This window comes from Ranitomeya variabilis, chromosome 7, assembly GCF_051348905.1.
Source record: "Ranitomeya variabilis isolate aRanVar5 chromosome 7, aRanVar5.hap1, whole genome shotgun sequence".
Taxonomy (NCBI): domain Eukaryota; kingdom Metazoa; phylum Chordata; class Amphibia; order Anura; family Dendrobatidae; genus Ranitomeya; species Ranitomeya variabilis.
In genome coordinates, this window is record NC_135238.1 from 196,053,578 (window position 1) to 196,067,138 (window position 13,561).

The following is a 13,561-nucleotide window of genomic DNA, read 5'->3' on the forward strand; positions in this document are numbered from 1 at the left end:
CCGTGTTTTACAGATGTATAAATCAAACTTACAGAAGCGCTCCTCCTCCTTGCAAAGTTTTTCTCCTCTTAATATATTGCAGTCATCAAATTATACAGCACAGTGTACTTACAATTGCTCATTTTGCCTTTCTACCCAGATAATTCTTCCCTTTTCCATTAGGTCTATGACATCACATGGTTAACCTCTTAATGACTGCCGATGCGCCTTTTAATGGCAGCAGTTAAGGGTACTTATTCCTCAGCGCCGCTTTTTAACGGCGCTGAGAAATAAGGGTATAGCGCCCACCAGCGTCTGAACATCTCCAGGGTCTCAGATATTGGGGGTAGCCGAGACCCTAGAGAACATGATCAGGGATGTTTTTTATGGTGCCCTGTCACTTGATCGCCGTTATTCAGAGGAGAGAGGAATGGGGTCCCCTTAGCCTCAACAATAATGACGACATATTCAATATGACGATCCAATGTTATCAAATTCTGTGTCGTACCTGTGGGTTCAAAATGCTCACTGTACCCCATTATAAAATCCTTGAGGGGTGTGGTTTCCAAAATGGGGTCACTTGTCGGGGGGTTTCCACTGTTTAGGCACATCAGGGGCTCTCCAAAAGCAACATTGCGTGCTCCTTCCCTTCCGAGCCCCGCTACATCTACATGCCCAAACACTGGATTTTCCCCACATACGGGTTATCAGCAAATAAATTACACAACACATTTTGAGGCCCATTTTTTCCTATTACCCTTGTTAAAGTAAAAAAAAGTTGTGGTCTAAAGTAAATTTTTTTGTGAAAAAAGTTAAATGTTCATTTTTTCTTTTCACCTTGCTTCAGTTCTCGTGAGGCAACTGAAGGGTTAGTAAACTTCTTGAATTTGGTTTTGAGTAGCTCATGGAGTGCCGTTTTCAGAGTGGTGTCACTTCTGGGTATTTTCTGTCACATAGGCCCCCCAAAGTCCATTCAAATGTCAGGTGGTCCTTAAAAAATGGTTTTGTAAATGTTGTTGTAAAAATAGAGAAATCGATGGTCAACTTTTAACCCTTATAACTTCCTAACAAAAAAAAAAAATTATGTTTCCAAAATTGTTCTGCTGTAAAGTAGATATGTGGGTAATGTTATTTATTACCGTAACTATTTTGTGTGACACATCTCTGATTTAAGGGCACAAAAATTAAAAGTTTGAAAATTGCAAAACATTTTTCAAAAATAAGCTCAAGTCATATCGAAGACTTTTTACCACTATCGTGAAGTACACTGTCACGAAAAAGCAATCTCAGAATCCGTGGGATCCGTTGAAGTGTTCCAGAGTTTTAGCCGCACAAAGTGACAGTGGTCAGAATTGTAACGTTTGGCCGGGTCATTAAGATCAAAATTGTCTCAGTGACTAAGGGGTTAAAACTGACTAGCTGAATCCTTCTATTCCCTATGTAGAAACAGAAGGTCAATTTTCCCTGCATGAGTCATAAGTCACTGCATGGGGAGGAGGGAGCCGCTGGGTCAGGAGGTGAAGGGGGGATGGTAAATGCAGGTACTAGAGACTTCCTGTTTCTGCAGAGAAAAGAGAAGAATTAGCTGGGTAGAAAGTCAAAATGAGCAATTGTACGTACACAGTGCTGTATAATATAGCTGCAATATAGAAAGAGGATAAAAACTTTGATGTGAGGCGGAGCGCTTCTTTTAAGATAAGCATTTTGTGAGTTCGGGCAGGAAAACTTTCAAATGGGGATATGTAGCCATTTTGCCATATTTCCAAGAAAGTACACCAGCCTCATCAAGAAAAATTTAACATTACAATGTGAAAAAACTGGGATTACTTAATTAAATCTCCATGAAGGAAAGATTCAATTTGAATATCGTTACTGATATAAATTGTTTAATTCGTTGAGAATAAATTGATTTATCAACGATCAAGGGAAACCAAAATTGTCAACTAGCTGAGGGCTGGATTTTACATCTACTTGAAAATCTAGTTTAAAGCTGAAATATCAAGCAGATCCAATATGCCTGGATTTCATCTCCGCAAGTCATAATGTGACTCGGTGGTGTGTTCGGCACCAGGTGCCTATGAGCACCTCCATCAAGGCATGCTCCTGCTGAGCTGATAGATGGTGTCCTGGGGAATCTCCCAATCTGGATCATGACATCAATGAGTCATTGGGCACTCTGTGGCGTTACTTTGCAGCATTGGATGCACTTTACATAATGTTCCAGAGGTTCTCAGTTGGATTCAGGTCTGGGGAATGTGAGGGTCAGTCACTGGCATCAATGTCATCGTTATCCAGAAACTGCAGGAACCATCGTTATCCAGATACCAGGAGGAAATCTGGGCCCACTGCACCAGCATAAGATCCGACAGTGGCTTTGAAGGTTTCATCCAGGTACCTAACAGCAGACAGGGTAACATTGACTATCACATGGACGTTTGTGCCACCATCCAAGACCGTTCCTCACAAAATCCACCGCCAACCTAGTCATGCTGGATGATGTTGCAGACAGTATAAAGTTCACCACGGTGTCTCCAGACTTTTTCCCATCTGTCACGTGCTCATTGTGAACCTGCTTTCATGTCTGAAGAGAACGGGCTGCCAGTGGTGGATCTGTAAATGTATTCTCTTGTGATTGCAAGTTGAGCTGCATGGTGCGGAGTTGTGAGCACTGGTCCCACCGTGGAACGTCTGGCCCTCATACCTCCGTCATGGTGTCTGCATACAAGTAGCGTTCCAGACGTAATGATTTAGGGCTCAGGCATTGCTCCTCCTTGTCCTCCTCGAACAAAGGAGCAGATACTGGTACTGTTGCTGGATAAATGTACTTCTGCGGCCCTGTCCAGCTCCCGTCGCATAACACTCTTGAGATTGTGCTGAGAGACACCGCAAACCACCTTACGATAGTACGTATGAAAGTGTCATCCTGGAAGAGCTAGACTGCCTGTGCAACATGAAAGGGGTGCAGGTACCTTCCCATCCTTCCAGTAGTGACAAACCCTAGTAAAACTAGAGGAAAATTGGTCAACAAGGCTATGGAGAGAGTAAATGTTCTTTTTCGGGGGTTGTCTTGCTGCTCCTCTCCACTTGTGTTGCCATTTTCATTTGCATCAAAGCAGTTGACATTGATTCACAATCAATGCCGATCAATGGATATTCGGGTCCTGAGACCACACCTAGCACCTGCCCAGCGGTGTATGTGCGGAAAAAGCAAGTCTATGTACAAAGTACACTGGTTGGTGCTAACATATTGCCAGAACCGCTAACCTATACCATCCATGTTCAGTCGGCAGTATTCCCATCATTGTGACCACTAGGAAAAGGTTGCAGTGCTACTGGGACAATATGGTCGACTCCTATGGTCGATCCAGTGGCTGATCATGCAGTCTGTGGAGAAAGCTGACCCAAGTGGTCAGTGTTTTCCCCGTCACCCACTACTATTTCCGCTAGATAATCCTTGATGGAAGTGTTCTGTCTGTTGTACAGAGCCCGCCATTAGACCGTAATATAATTTAGCTGTGTCCCCAGCTTACAGACATGTTTTTATGCTATTTTTCCAGTGGAAATATGGACTGTAGGCAAAGGAATGATCAGAAGGGAGGTTAACGGGACAACTCTGCTGAGACGTAACGAATCCCCCATTATGGGAATATTAGTGGTCACGGTCATACAAACCTCTCAATAGGGAAATTTCTTTGAATCAGAGTCAAACTATTTATGACAATGATTCTATAAATGAGTGGAACATTTCATTCATTTAATGATATTGGCGTCCAACTACTCGTCCTGAAATCAGTGAAATAGCCCCCCCAACTTCACCAATCTACATCCGTTATTGGATTTCGTAGTATGTTACTATATAACTCTGATTTCTTTCCACATTATGAGAAATAGGACAGATGGAAATATTTAGCAATGGAGTCAAAAGGCTGGAAATATTTAAAAAAAAAAAAAAAAGAGCTCGATACCCAGGCCATGTTTTGCTGAAAAGTAATCCATGGAATATTTGCTCTAAGCATTTTTTTTAATATATTCATGCCATGTAATTTGCACATAAATGGGATGTCCCCTGCGGCCAATCTTTTGGTTGATAAAACAGGTCACTGTGTATAAGGTTCACAATTCAATTCTATGGGAGCGGTTGTAGTAGAAAGTATTGGGGCAGTTTTATTTGCATTTTCTCTAGCTTTGGCAATATTCCATGTCTTCTATGCTTTTAGGATTCTTCCTTCCGGATGAAGGCACAACTATGGGTTAAACAGGTTGTTCAAGATAGGATAGGTGATAAGTGTAAGGCTATGTTCACATGTTGCGTATTTGCTGTGTTTTGGCTGCGTTTTTGTTGTCTGTTGTGCATGCTGATAAAGTTTAGTGCCCCCCAAAAATCATCAACTTCATTAAGGCTTTTGCATCAAAAACGCAGCAAAACCTCATACCTGCATTTTTTGCTCTTACTCGTTGGATTCTATGGGTGAAAAACACATTGAAAGAAATGACATGTTGCAGTCTGCAAAAACTCAGCAGTTTTCCTAATCGGTCAGGAAAATAAAACCAAAGTGTGTGCATGAGATTTCTGAAATCTCGTAGGCTTTGCTGGTACTGTAAAACCAGCAGCTTAAAATTTGCATAAAAAACGCAACATGTGAACACAGCCTAAATTGTCAGGCATCCGAGACTTGGCACCTGCACCGATCAGCTGACAACCGCCCCATGCGTGATCGGACATACCGTAAGTAGTGTAGGGAGTGGAACACCGCTGCTTAGGGCAGCACGTGGCAACGGGGACCATCTCCAATTCAAGTGCCATGCCCAGAGTATTTTGCATTTTGAAAAAACTTCTGACCCCCGTAAGACAGGGCTGTGGCGTCGGAGTTGGTGTCATGGAAATTGAAGAGTCGGTGTTTGGCTTACCGACTCCACAGACCTGCCAAAAAACACCCCCAAAATTATAGGTAGTGCATCTGATACTTTGCGATTTTTAGTTACCCTTTTCCCTGCTCCATGACCTATATCTCTCATGGAGCAGTCAAGTGCTTGCTGAGGCCTGTAGGAAGCGACAGGAGCTGGCTCCAATTGCTGCTGTTTAACCAGTTGAATGCTGCAGTTTAGCACCCCTTTAATGAAGGCTGGTGTGCAAACCGCCAGTGTTGATGAATCGGGACCCATGCGTGGTACCAGCGTTATGGGATCTTTACATTTGAGCATTATTTTAGTTCCACCTTTTCCTGCTCTGACTTCCCCTAAGGGGGTCAGATGCGCTATGCAGATATCTGAAATGATCATCTGCATGTGCTTTTGTTGCTCCTTGGCTCCATGTGACAGGTAATGCTCGTTATTAAGTGTAGTATGCATTCTTTTACGTAATTCCATTCCGACAATAAACGCTGCTTTGTGTTTAGCCGGAAGGTCTAATCCTCGGAGGATTGTGAATCAACAGCTTGTGATTCCCATTCTAGAGAGGTCTTGACGTTGCTGGTTAACTTGAGAGCCTGTTAAATGGAAGCTCATTGCCCTCGTTCTAATTAATTCCAGATTTTTACCGTTGAAGGTAAAGCTAATTTTAGCGTTTTCATCAAAAGGTAGGCCGGCTTCATCCCTTATCCAAACAGATTGCCGGAGATAGTTTAAATTAAATCATGTCTCTCGATGAGTCAAATGAATTAACTTGGGCACGGTATAATTAGTCCTATGCAAAATTGCTCTTGATTTTCTATAATGTGATGCACAGACTTTGTCAAGATTGCGTCACGGTACTTGACAGCAGCCACCATCTTTGACCGATTCTTTATGCTGCAGAAAGGAACAAAGACAAGTTCTAATGAACTGGAAAATTCCTTTTTTTCCCCAGTAGGTTCTCTACATTACCATATTTAACTTTTTGTAAATATTTCACGGTAGATAATAAAACGTGTGTTATTGGTTAATACATTTAATTAGATGGCATGTACTTAAAGGGAATATGTCAGCAGGATTTTGCTATGTAATTCAAGAACAGCATGATGAGGAGGCAGAGAGCCTGATTCCAGTGATGTATCACTTACTGGGCTGCTTACTGCAGTTTTGATACAATCCCTGTTTTATCTACTGTAGATATAGCAGTGGTCATAATGCTGAGCTGTGTATAACCCTGCCCACATCACTGATTGGCAACTTCCTCTGTACATTGTCAGCAAGCTGCCAATCATTGGTGGTGGTATTGAAACAACAGCATACAGCCTAGTAAGTGACACATGGATGGAATCGATTAGCTCTCTTGTTCTGTTATGCTGTTCTCGGATTAAATAGAAAAAAAACCTGCTGGCCAATTTCATGTAATAAACTTCTTGGCCATTATTTCCAGAAATGTACACAATTTGTTATTCAGGGACTTGAGCTGTTCTCAAAGCGTGCAATTAGAGATGTTATTGCAAGGATTACCTTTATCACCTATCCACAGGATTGCAGTATGTCTTACCACTGCGATTCTGAGAACACGAGTCCCATAGTCCCAAGTGAATGAAGTGGTAGTGTGCCTGTATGAATACCACTCCATCTACTTCCATGGGTTTATTGCAGTGGTATTGCTCATGTATGACCACCGCTCCCATAGGCAGTAAATAGAACTTTGGTCATGCATGTGCATATCCGAACCATTTATGGGGGCAGGGGAGGTATAGGTCTGTCTTCTTCATGATTGGAGGTCCTACCATTTGGACCCCCACTGATCCAGAGAATGTGAGAATCCTTTGTGGTAAGAGAGGTCGTTCTGCGAATAATACGGCACTCTGCACTGGATCTGTGGGGGGCTCCCCACTGGGACCCAGACAGGTTCTGAGAGCAGGTCCCTCGTTACTAGAGCTGTACTGCACATGTATGAGTGCACTCTCATAGACGGGTCATAAAGGCGCACATTGGGCCATTCACAAGGTAGCCATTGTTCTCGAGATTGGTGAGACCTCCTCCGATCATTCACCTATCGCCTATCCAGAGTAGGTTGTTTGTGGGATTATCCCTTTAAAGTCTGTTTAGTCTATAACCCTCAATGTGATATCCAGTTATTATACACATTTATTAGTGGATTATCTTCCACTCGGCAATCTAGAATTTTGGCACTTCCACATACTCTACTACGAAACCAGTCTCGAGCCATTTTTGGTATAGACCAGTGCTGCTGCCCATTCAGTGTACATATTGGTGGAGAGGTCCCATATATTGGACCCCACAGATCATTAAATGGCAGTATATTCTAGGGATATGCTTTCACTTAGATGGGAAGACCGTTATTAAATTATCAATTTACAAAGTCCCATAGCCAAGTGTAGTTAGAATATGAATATATATATATATATATAAATTTTTTTTTTTTTCTTTAATCAAGACCAGCAGAGCCGTCTATATACTGAGTATTGATGCACAGTATAGTTGCATGGTGTACAATACCAGCATGTAGTTTTCAGCCCATCTGTGGCCATCGAAATCACTGATTGGCATCCAAGCGTTCTCGTTGCTTTATTTTCTAAACTTCGCACCATCACAAAGGAATGAGAGCTGGCGGCGGCTCCAGTGTGACTGCGCCCTTGCCAAGGCTGGATGCCATATTTCTTTCCACGCTGGTTCACTTGCACCTGCAATTCATTTTATGAGGGTTTTTATTCTATTCGTCGGGCCAGAGTTTGCAGAGTTTATTCATATGCCTTTCAGGAAGAAGTCATACTGTGTCCCAGCCTTCAAAACGGTTGCGGACTGAATCTGTTCCCTGACTTTGCTCTGGTAATAAAGCGGCTCTCACGCTGGTCTGGTAGCAGTCTCATTAAAGATGCAGGTTAATTGCATAGCACCAAGCTTGTGACAGCCAATTTCCAGCTTCTCTTTTTATTACTAGATTGCTTAGGTCGGGAGAAGCTAGACCATCAGTCCCACAACCACAGGTTACGGGAACGTAGAGTGTCCTGCAAGTAGCTGAGAAAGTAACAACATTTACGTGACAGTCTAAAGTGAAGATAATGGAAAGCTTGTGTGGTCCTGATTTTAAAGTTTTGCTTTTCTGTTGTGTTTTTTGTAATGGAGAAACACCCAAAATATAAGCCTTACTGAGTCTATCCATATTAGACACAATCTGAAGTGTCCGATCCCTCCAAAGTCAGGAAATTAATTGTTGCGCTTCACCGAGGATCCAGATACAAAATATCCTCAACCTCCTCTATCTGATTGTTCAGAATTGACGTTTAATGCTAACCAGTTTCGGTACTTGGCACCACACCTTCGTGCTTGGATTAAACACACCATTTCTTTCTGTTCAGGAGAACAGCAAGCAAGCGGACAAAGTGCAGTCAACTCCCAACTGATGTAAAGGCTCTGTAATGATGTTTATGCATGCTTAACTCCTCCTGCTTTATGATAGTGAAGGGAAGGAATCCTAATAGTGTTGGAGCCATTGTTATTTAAGGGAACCTAGGTAAGAGATAGGAAAAGAGAAGAAAAATAACTTTTATTATACAAACCTGTGGGGCGGTCCAGTCCGATGGGTGTCGCTGGTCTTCGTCCGGCGGCTCCCTTCTTCTTGTGATGCCACCTGCCGGCTTGCTTCGTGTGGATGACGCGTCTCCTCTGCACCACACTCCTGTGCAGGCGGTCTTCTCTGCCCTGTCGAGGAAAGGTCAAAGAGGCCTGCACAGGAGCACGGTGCCAAGGAGACTGTGCGGGTGAGGAAGGGACGGGTCATCCACAGGAAGAAAGCAGGAGGACGGGGATCGTAAGAAGATGGGGAGGCGCCGGACCAAGAACAGCGGACTGGACCGCCCCATAGGTGAGTATAATAAAGGTTATTTTTCTTCTCTTACAGGTCGGGTTGGGGGCAGATAATACAGCATTATAGAACGCTATATATCAGCCCTGAAAGGTGATACCGTATCTCCTATCAGCCAAACCTGGTGACAGGTTCACTTTAAATCATGATTGAGATCCAGAAGAAGCTGGACTAAAGGCGAAACTTGGATCAGATGAAGGAAGTCTTGTGTTAAGACAGGATTTAATTTGTCTATATACTACTTGCATACTTTGGAATCATTTCCATTGTGATAGTCCCCCTATTTGTTCTTACCATACTGCTTTTGCACTTGGCACTTTTTACTCTTTATCGAGATTTGGCACTGGTTGCTGCATTAGCATGTTTTCATTTTTTCATTGTTTGCGCTATCACACAGCACGTGTTGCAACTTGCACATTTTTTAATATTAATTTTTTTTTTTTTATTTTTAGTCTCATTCACCTGTTTGTATATTGGTTTTGGACATTGGTATTCACCTTATGGGGATGTGCGTCCATGTGATCTTTTCTACTGATTTTTCTACTCTTTTTTTTAGACTATTTTTATGATACCTGGTTATTGTACTTGTGTATTTATGTCCCATTGTAATTGGTCTGATTTTTAAATGTATGTAATAAATAAAATAATATATACTTTTGGATTTTTGGTCGGTTTTCTTTCTTCTTTTTTTCCAATTTGGCAATTTCCGATTGTCCTTTTTTTATGATTATCCGATACTTAGGGTAGCTTTCACTCATTGATTATTTATTTTGCATATTTGCTCTTATTATTTAGCTTCCATTTTGTATACCTTTGTTTTTATTGCTGTGTATGAGTATAAATAAGCACCATCTTAAGAGTCTTTTAACCAGTTGGGTGTTGATTGCAGTATGTACACTCGCTTATCTATTAAATAAAGAGATGCTTTCTTATTCTCCCTATAGAAACCACATAATGTAAATGTATTCTCTATGGTCCCAGCCGGTCTATGGAATGGGCTCAGGAGCGAAGCCCGCACCATAACAGGTAGATTCCCCCTGTGTAACACAGCCAGCGTCTGCCTGTAACAGCAGCACCTAGAGTTGGCTCTACCCGCTGCTGTTCGTTTATGACGGCGCCATTTAAATAGTGGGGTCGCTGGTGTTTTATATATGAGCACACTAATAAAAGAGCCTTCCCATAAGAGATTACAGCTGATTATTGGGGTCTTAAAACAGCAGACCCTGTAAGTAGCATCTTTTTTGGGAGATCTTATACAGGGGTTAATTTAATGTTAATGGCTCTGTCCAAACTATTAAACTAGTTACAAAAAGTTGTGATGTAAAATGTCAATCCTTTGCCGCCACTTTCCCAGTTACCTTCCCCACAATCTGTATTCACATAACTCCAGAGACCTATTGACATGATTATGTGACGGATCTAGGAGGGGCTGTCAGTATTATTGGCTGAGTAAGCTGTGAGGTAAGGGGGTCAGACTATGTGGCCTATGGGGGGCCGGACCATTGGCGGATATTGTGTGCACAGCAGAATGCCACACCCCTTACTCTATTAGTCATTGGAATTTTGAAGCATAACTGTCATTTCAGGAGCACTTGTAACAGAATGTCTGTGTATTCTCTAGCTCCTCCCTTTTCCATAGAATCTTCTGAGCACCAACTATCATGTCCTATGTTTGTAATGGGAAAATCAGTTTTCACTGAATACAGACAGATTTTACCACTTAACTTTCACTCTGTAAACTCTGTGTTAAGTCCAAGAGGAGAAAGAAACAGATTTATCTGATACGATATCTTAGAAAATTGTTTGATTTCATGTGTACTTTTGAAGTATGGAAAAAAAAATTAACTGCTGTTATTCTTTAAAGATTAACCATCTTTTTAACTTTTTTTTTTCCATTGACCAATAGAACACATGAAAATAAGCAATTTTGTAATAGATGTTACCGAAGAAATCTTCTTTCTCTGCCAGCATTAATCTTTCATTTTCTAAATTCTCAATTCCCGGTTAAAATCTGTATTCAGTGAAGACAGGTTTTTAGATCACTGAGATAAAAGATGGCAGTTGCTATTGAGAATTCTATTTAGAGGGGAGGTGCTAGAAGCAGAGCTCCTCCCCTCCAGAGCTCCACCTCCCTGCATAGACTTTTATCAGCAGCAACTGTCATCTCCTGTCTCAGTAATGTAAAAATCTGTCTTAACCAAAGACTAATTTTACCTGCAAATAATTTTAAAATGATCAGTCCACAAGGGGAAGGAAGCGGATGTGTCACAATAGGACTGGCGAGTAAACTGGGACCAGGGGCACCTTTCCTGGCCCTAACACTAGGGGGCGCCCTAACTCGCCCTGTTCCCTGGGATACCTCAGATGGCAAGGATGCCGGGGCCTCCGCCCTTGCCCTGTCTCCTAGTTGCAGCCCTGCGATAATTCCTTTCCCCCATCCGGGGAAGAGAGGCTCTACCGTGTACCACAGTACACCAACCCGACAAACAGTGGAAGCAAGACAAGGGTAAAAGAAAACTCCGGATATTTAGTAGTAAAAAAGAAAAAAGACAAGCGCACAATCAGCACCGTTCACCTGTATTGCCACCTCCACATACTGGCTGAAATCCTTATACCACAACTTATGGGGTGCTCGTGAAAAAAATAGAACAGTCTTTGAAATAGAAAATATGTAAGAAGCGAGCACTCACCATCAGTGTACGAAATGTCTTTATTGTGGCTTCATTCGTAAAAAACAGCAAGGCAGTACAAAAAGAACCTTAGGTTCCTGGCCGACGACGATCGTTTCACTCCTCCGAGCTTCAACGGGTCTGAAGCTCGGAGGAGCGAAACGATCGTCGTCGGCCAGGAACCTAAGGTTCTTTTTGTACTGCCTTGCTGTTTTTTACGAATGAAGCCACAATAAAGACATTTCGTACACTGATGGTGAGTGCTCGCTTCTTACATATTTTCTATGTAAAAGAAAACTCCGCTCACACAAAATATACTCTAACAAATAACACAGGTATTCACCAGGGTGTATAGGAAGGAGGGAAGAAAATAAGGCAGGTAAGGATGAGGAATTTCCAAGCCAACAAACCAAGCAACAGTCGCGCAATAAACTCCTCCAGCACTCCAAACACCAGCTTCTTTCTCCAGGTATATCTAGCAAGTGCTAACTCAGGCAAGGACCTGCCCAGCAGGCCTAGCTTTTATAGGAAAGAGGAGCGATTAACCGAGCACAGCTGAATGCATGGATTTCCACATGGCCGATCAACCCCCGTCCGCTGAAAGAAAGCAAACACATTTAATACACCAGAGAAGTGCTTCTTCTCAGCGGTGAAGCAGGAGCCATCAGACGCTGCGGTCTTCTGGCTCTGCTCTGTCGCGGTAACCCCGTGACAGGATGCCTCTGATAAGATCTAAAGCATAGTTACTTTTTTTTGTGTATTATTGATTTCTGAAATTAAATTTAAAACAAAGCATCGACTTTAAGAATATATTAACATGTGAAAAACAATCGTAATTCATTAGATAACATCTTTAAGAAGTTGAGATTTGTACCATGCTCGTAAAATAAGGTGGACAGAAGAATAAAATGTCCATATTCCTGTTATGATTCCTTTTGTCGTCTTTGCATATCATTATCGCTTTTATACACTTATTAATGGTTCAGCTTTTAAAGTTTTTCTCCTTTATTAAGTTCTAAATTATGCCCCACGACCCACATGGCTTTTCCAAATACCGGTAACTGTTCCTTTGGTTAGAGGCCAAACTCTACTTTTTCTCTTCCTAGCAGAACCTAGCAAGACTCAAAGGGCACCTTCCTGCTGCTAACATTGTGCATTCTCTCTGCAGGCGGAAAGGACAGAAGAAGCGGCCTCATTCTGACAATCCCATTGTGCTCCGAACAGACAAACATGGATGAGCTGAGTGTCACCCTGGACTACCTGCTCAGCATCCCAAGGTGACTGTTACCTCTGCCATGAATAAATTAGAGTGAACTTTAGCGCCGGTCACATCCAGCTTTTTACAATGTGTTTTATGATCAGACACTCTTCTTTTTACTCGGTTAAAACCGGAATTCGTTAGTAAAACAGTTAAAGAAAAGCACGCCGCGGCTTGTTAACTTTGTATTTGACTGCCTGGGTGGACTTAGAATTGGCAGTGATTGTTCTTTACATATCTAGGAAGACGGCTTATTAACCTGTCAAGTTAGTTATCCAGATAACATTTTTTTCAATTAGAATCTATTTTGGAATTAATATATAAACAGAGATGTATTTGTATATAGATTAGATGATAAAGCCATGCCATGGGCGAGGCCAATACCAAAGAGTTATGGCAACTGTGGAATTTGTGGTCAGCATAAATAAGGAAGCATTACTAAAGGGGTTCTAAAGATTCATATTATTGAAAGTCATGCTTGGAATATATGGGGTGTGAAAGATGGGAGCCCACCAATGCCGTAAGCCAATCTAAAATGTGCTACTTTTATTTGTACGATTTTTCACATTTATGCCCAAGAGAATATATTTTACAGTGAAACGTAAGTTTTGTTTCCAGAGAGGTTAAAGTTAGAGAAAAGTTGGCCAAAACTATAAACCAGGGCTGTGAAGTCAGTAAGCCAAACTTCCGACTCCTCGGTTTCCCGGGCTCCGACTCCTCGGTTTCCCGGGCTCCGACTCCTCGGTTTCCCGGGCTCCGACTCCTCGGTTTCCCGGGCTCCGACTCCTCGGTTTCCCGGGCTCCGACACCTCGGTTTCCCGGGCTCCGACACCTCGGTTTCCCGGGCTCCGACTCCTCGGTTTCCCGGGCTCC

At 42.3% G+C, this 13,561-nt stretch overlaps 1 protein-coding gene across 2 annotated transcripts in view; it reads left to right on the plus strand.

Annotated features, from left to right (window-relative positions):
* The window catches only part of SESTD1 (SEC14 and spectrin domain containing 1), a 141,472-nt gene that overhangs the window by 46,396 nt on the left and 81,515 nt on the right, over window positions 1–13,561 (plus strand). For both annotated transcript variants that reach the window (XR_013217776.1, XM_077272608.1), the window contains exon 3: window positions 12,599–12,707. Coding sequence is in view for 1 of the 2 variants with exons in the window: in XM_077272608.1 (XP_077128723.1) it covers window positions 12,599–12,707 (109 nt within the window). In the remaining variant the exon portion in view is untranslated. The remainder of the gene's footprint in view (window positions 1–12,598; window positions 12,708–13,561) is intronic.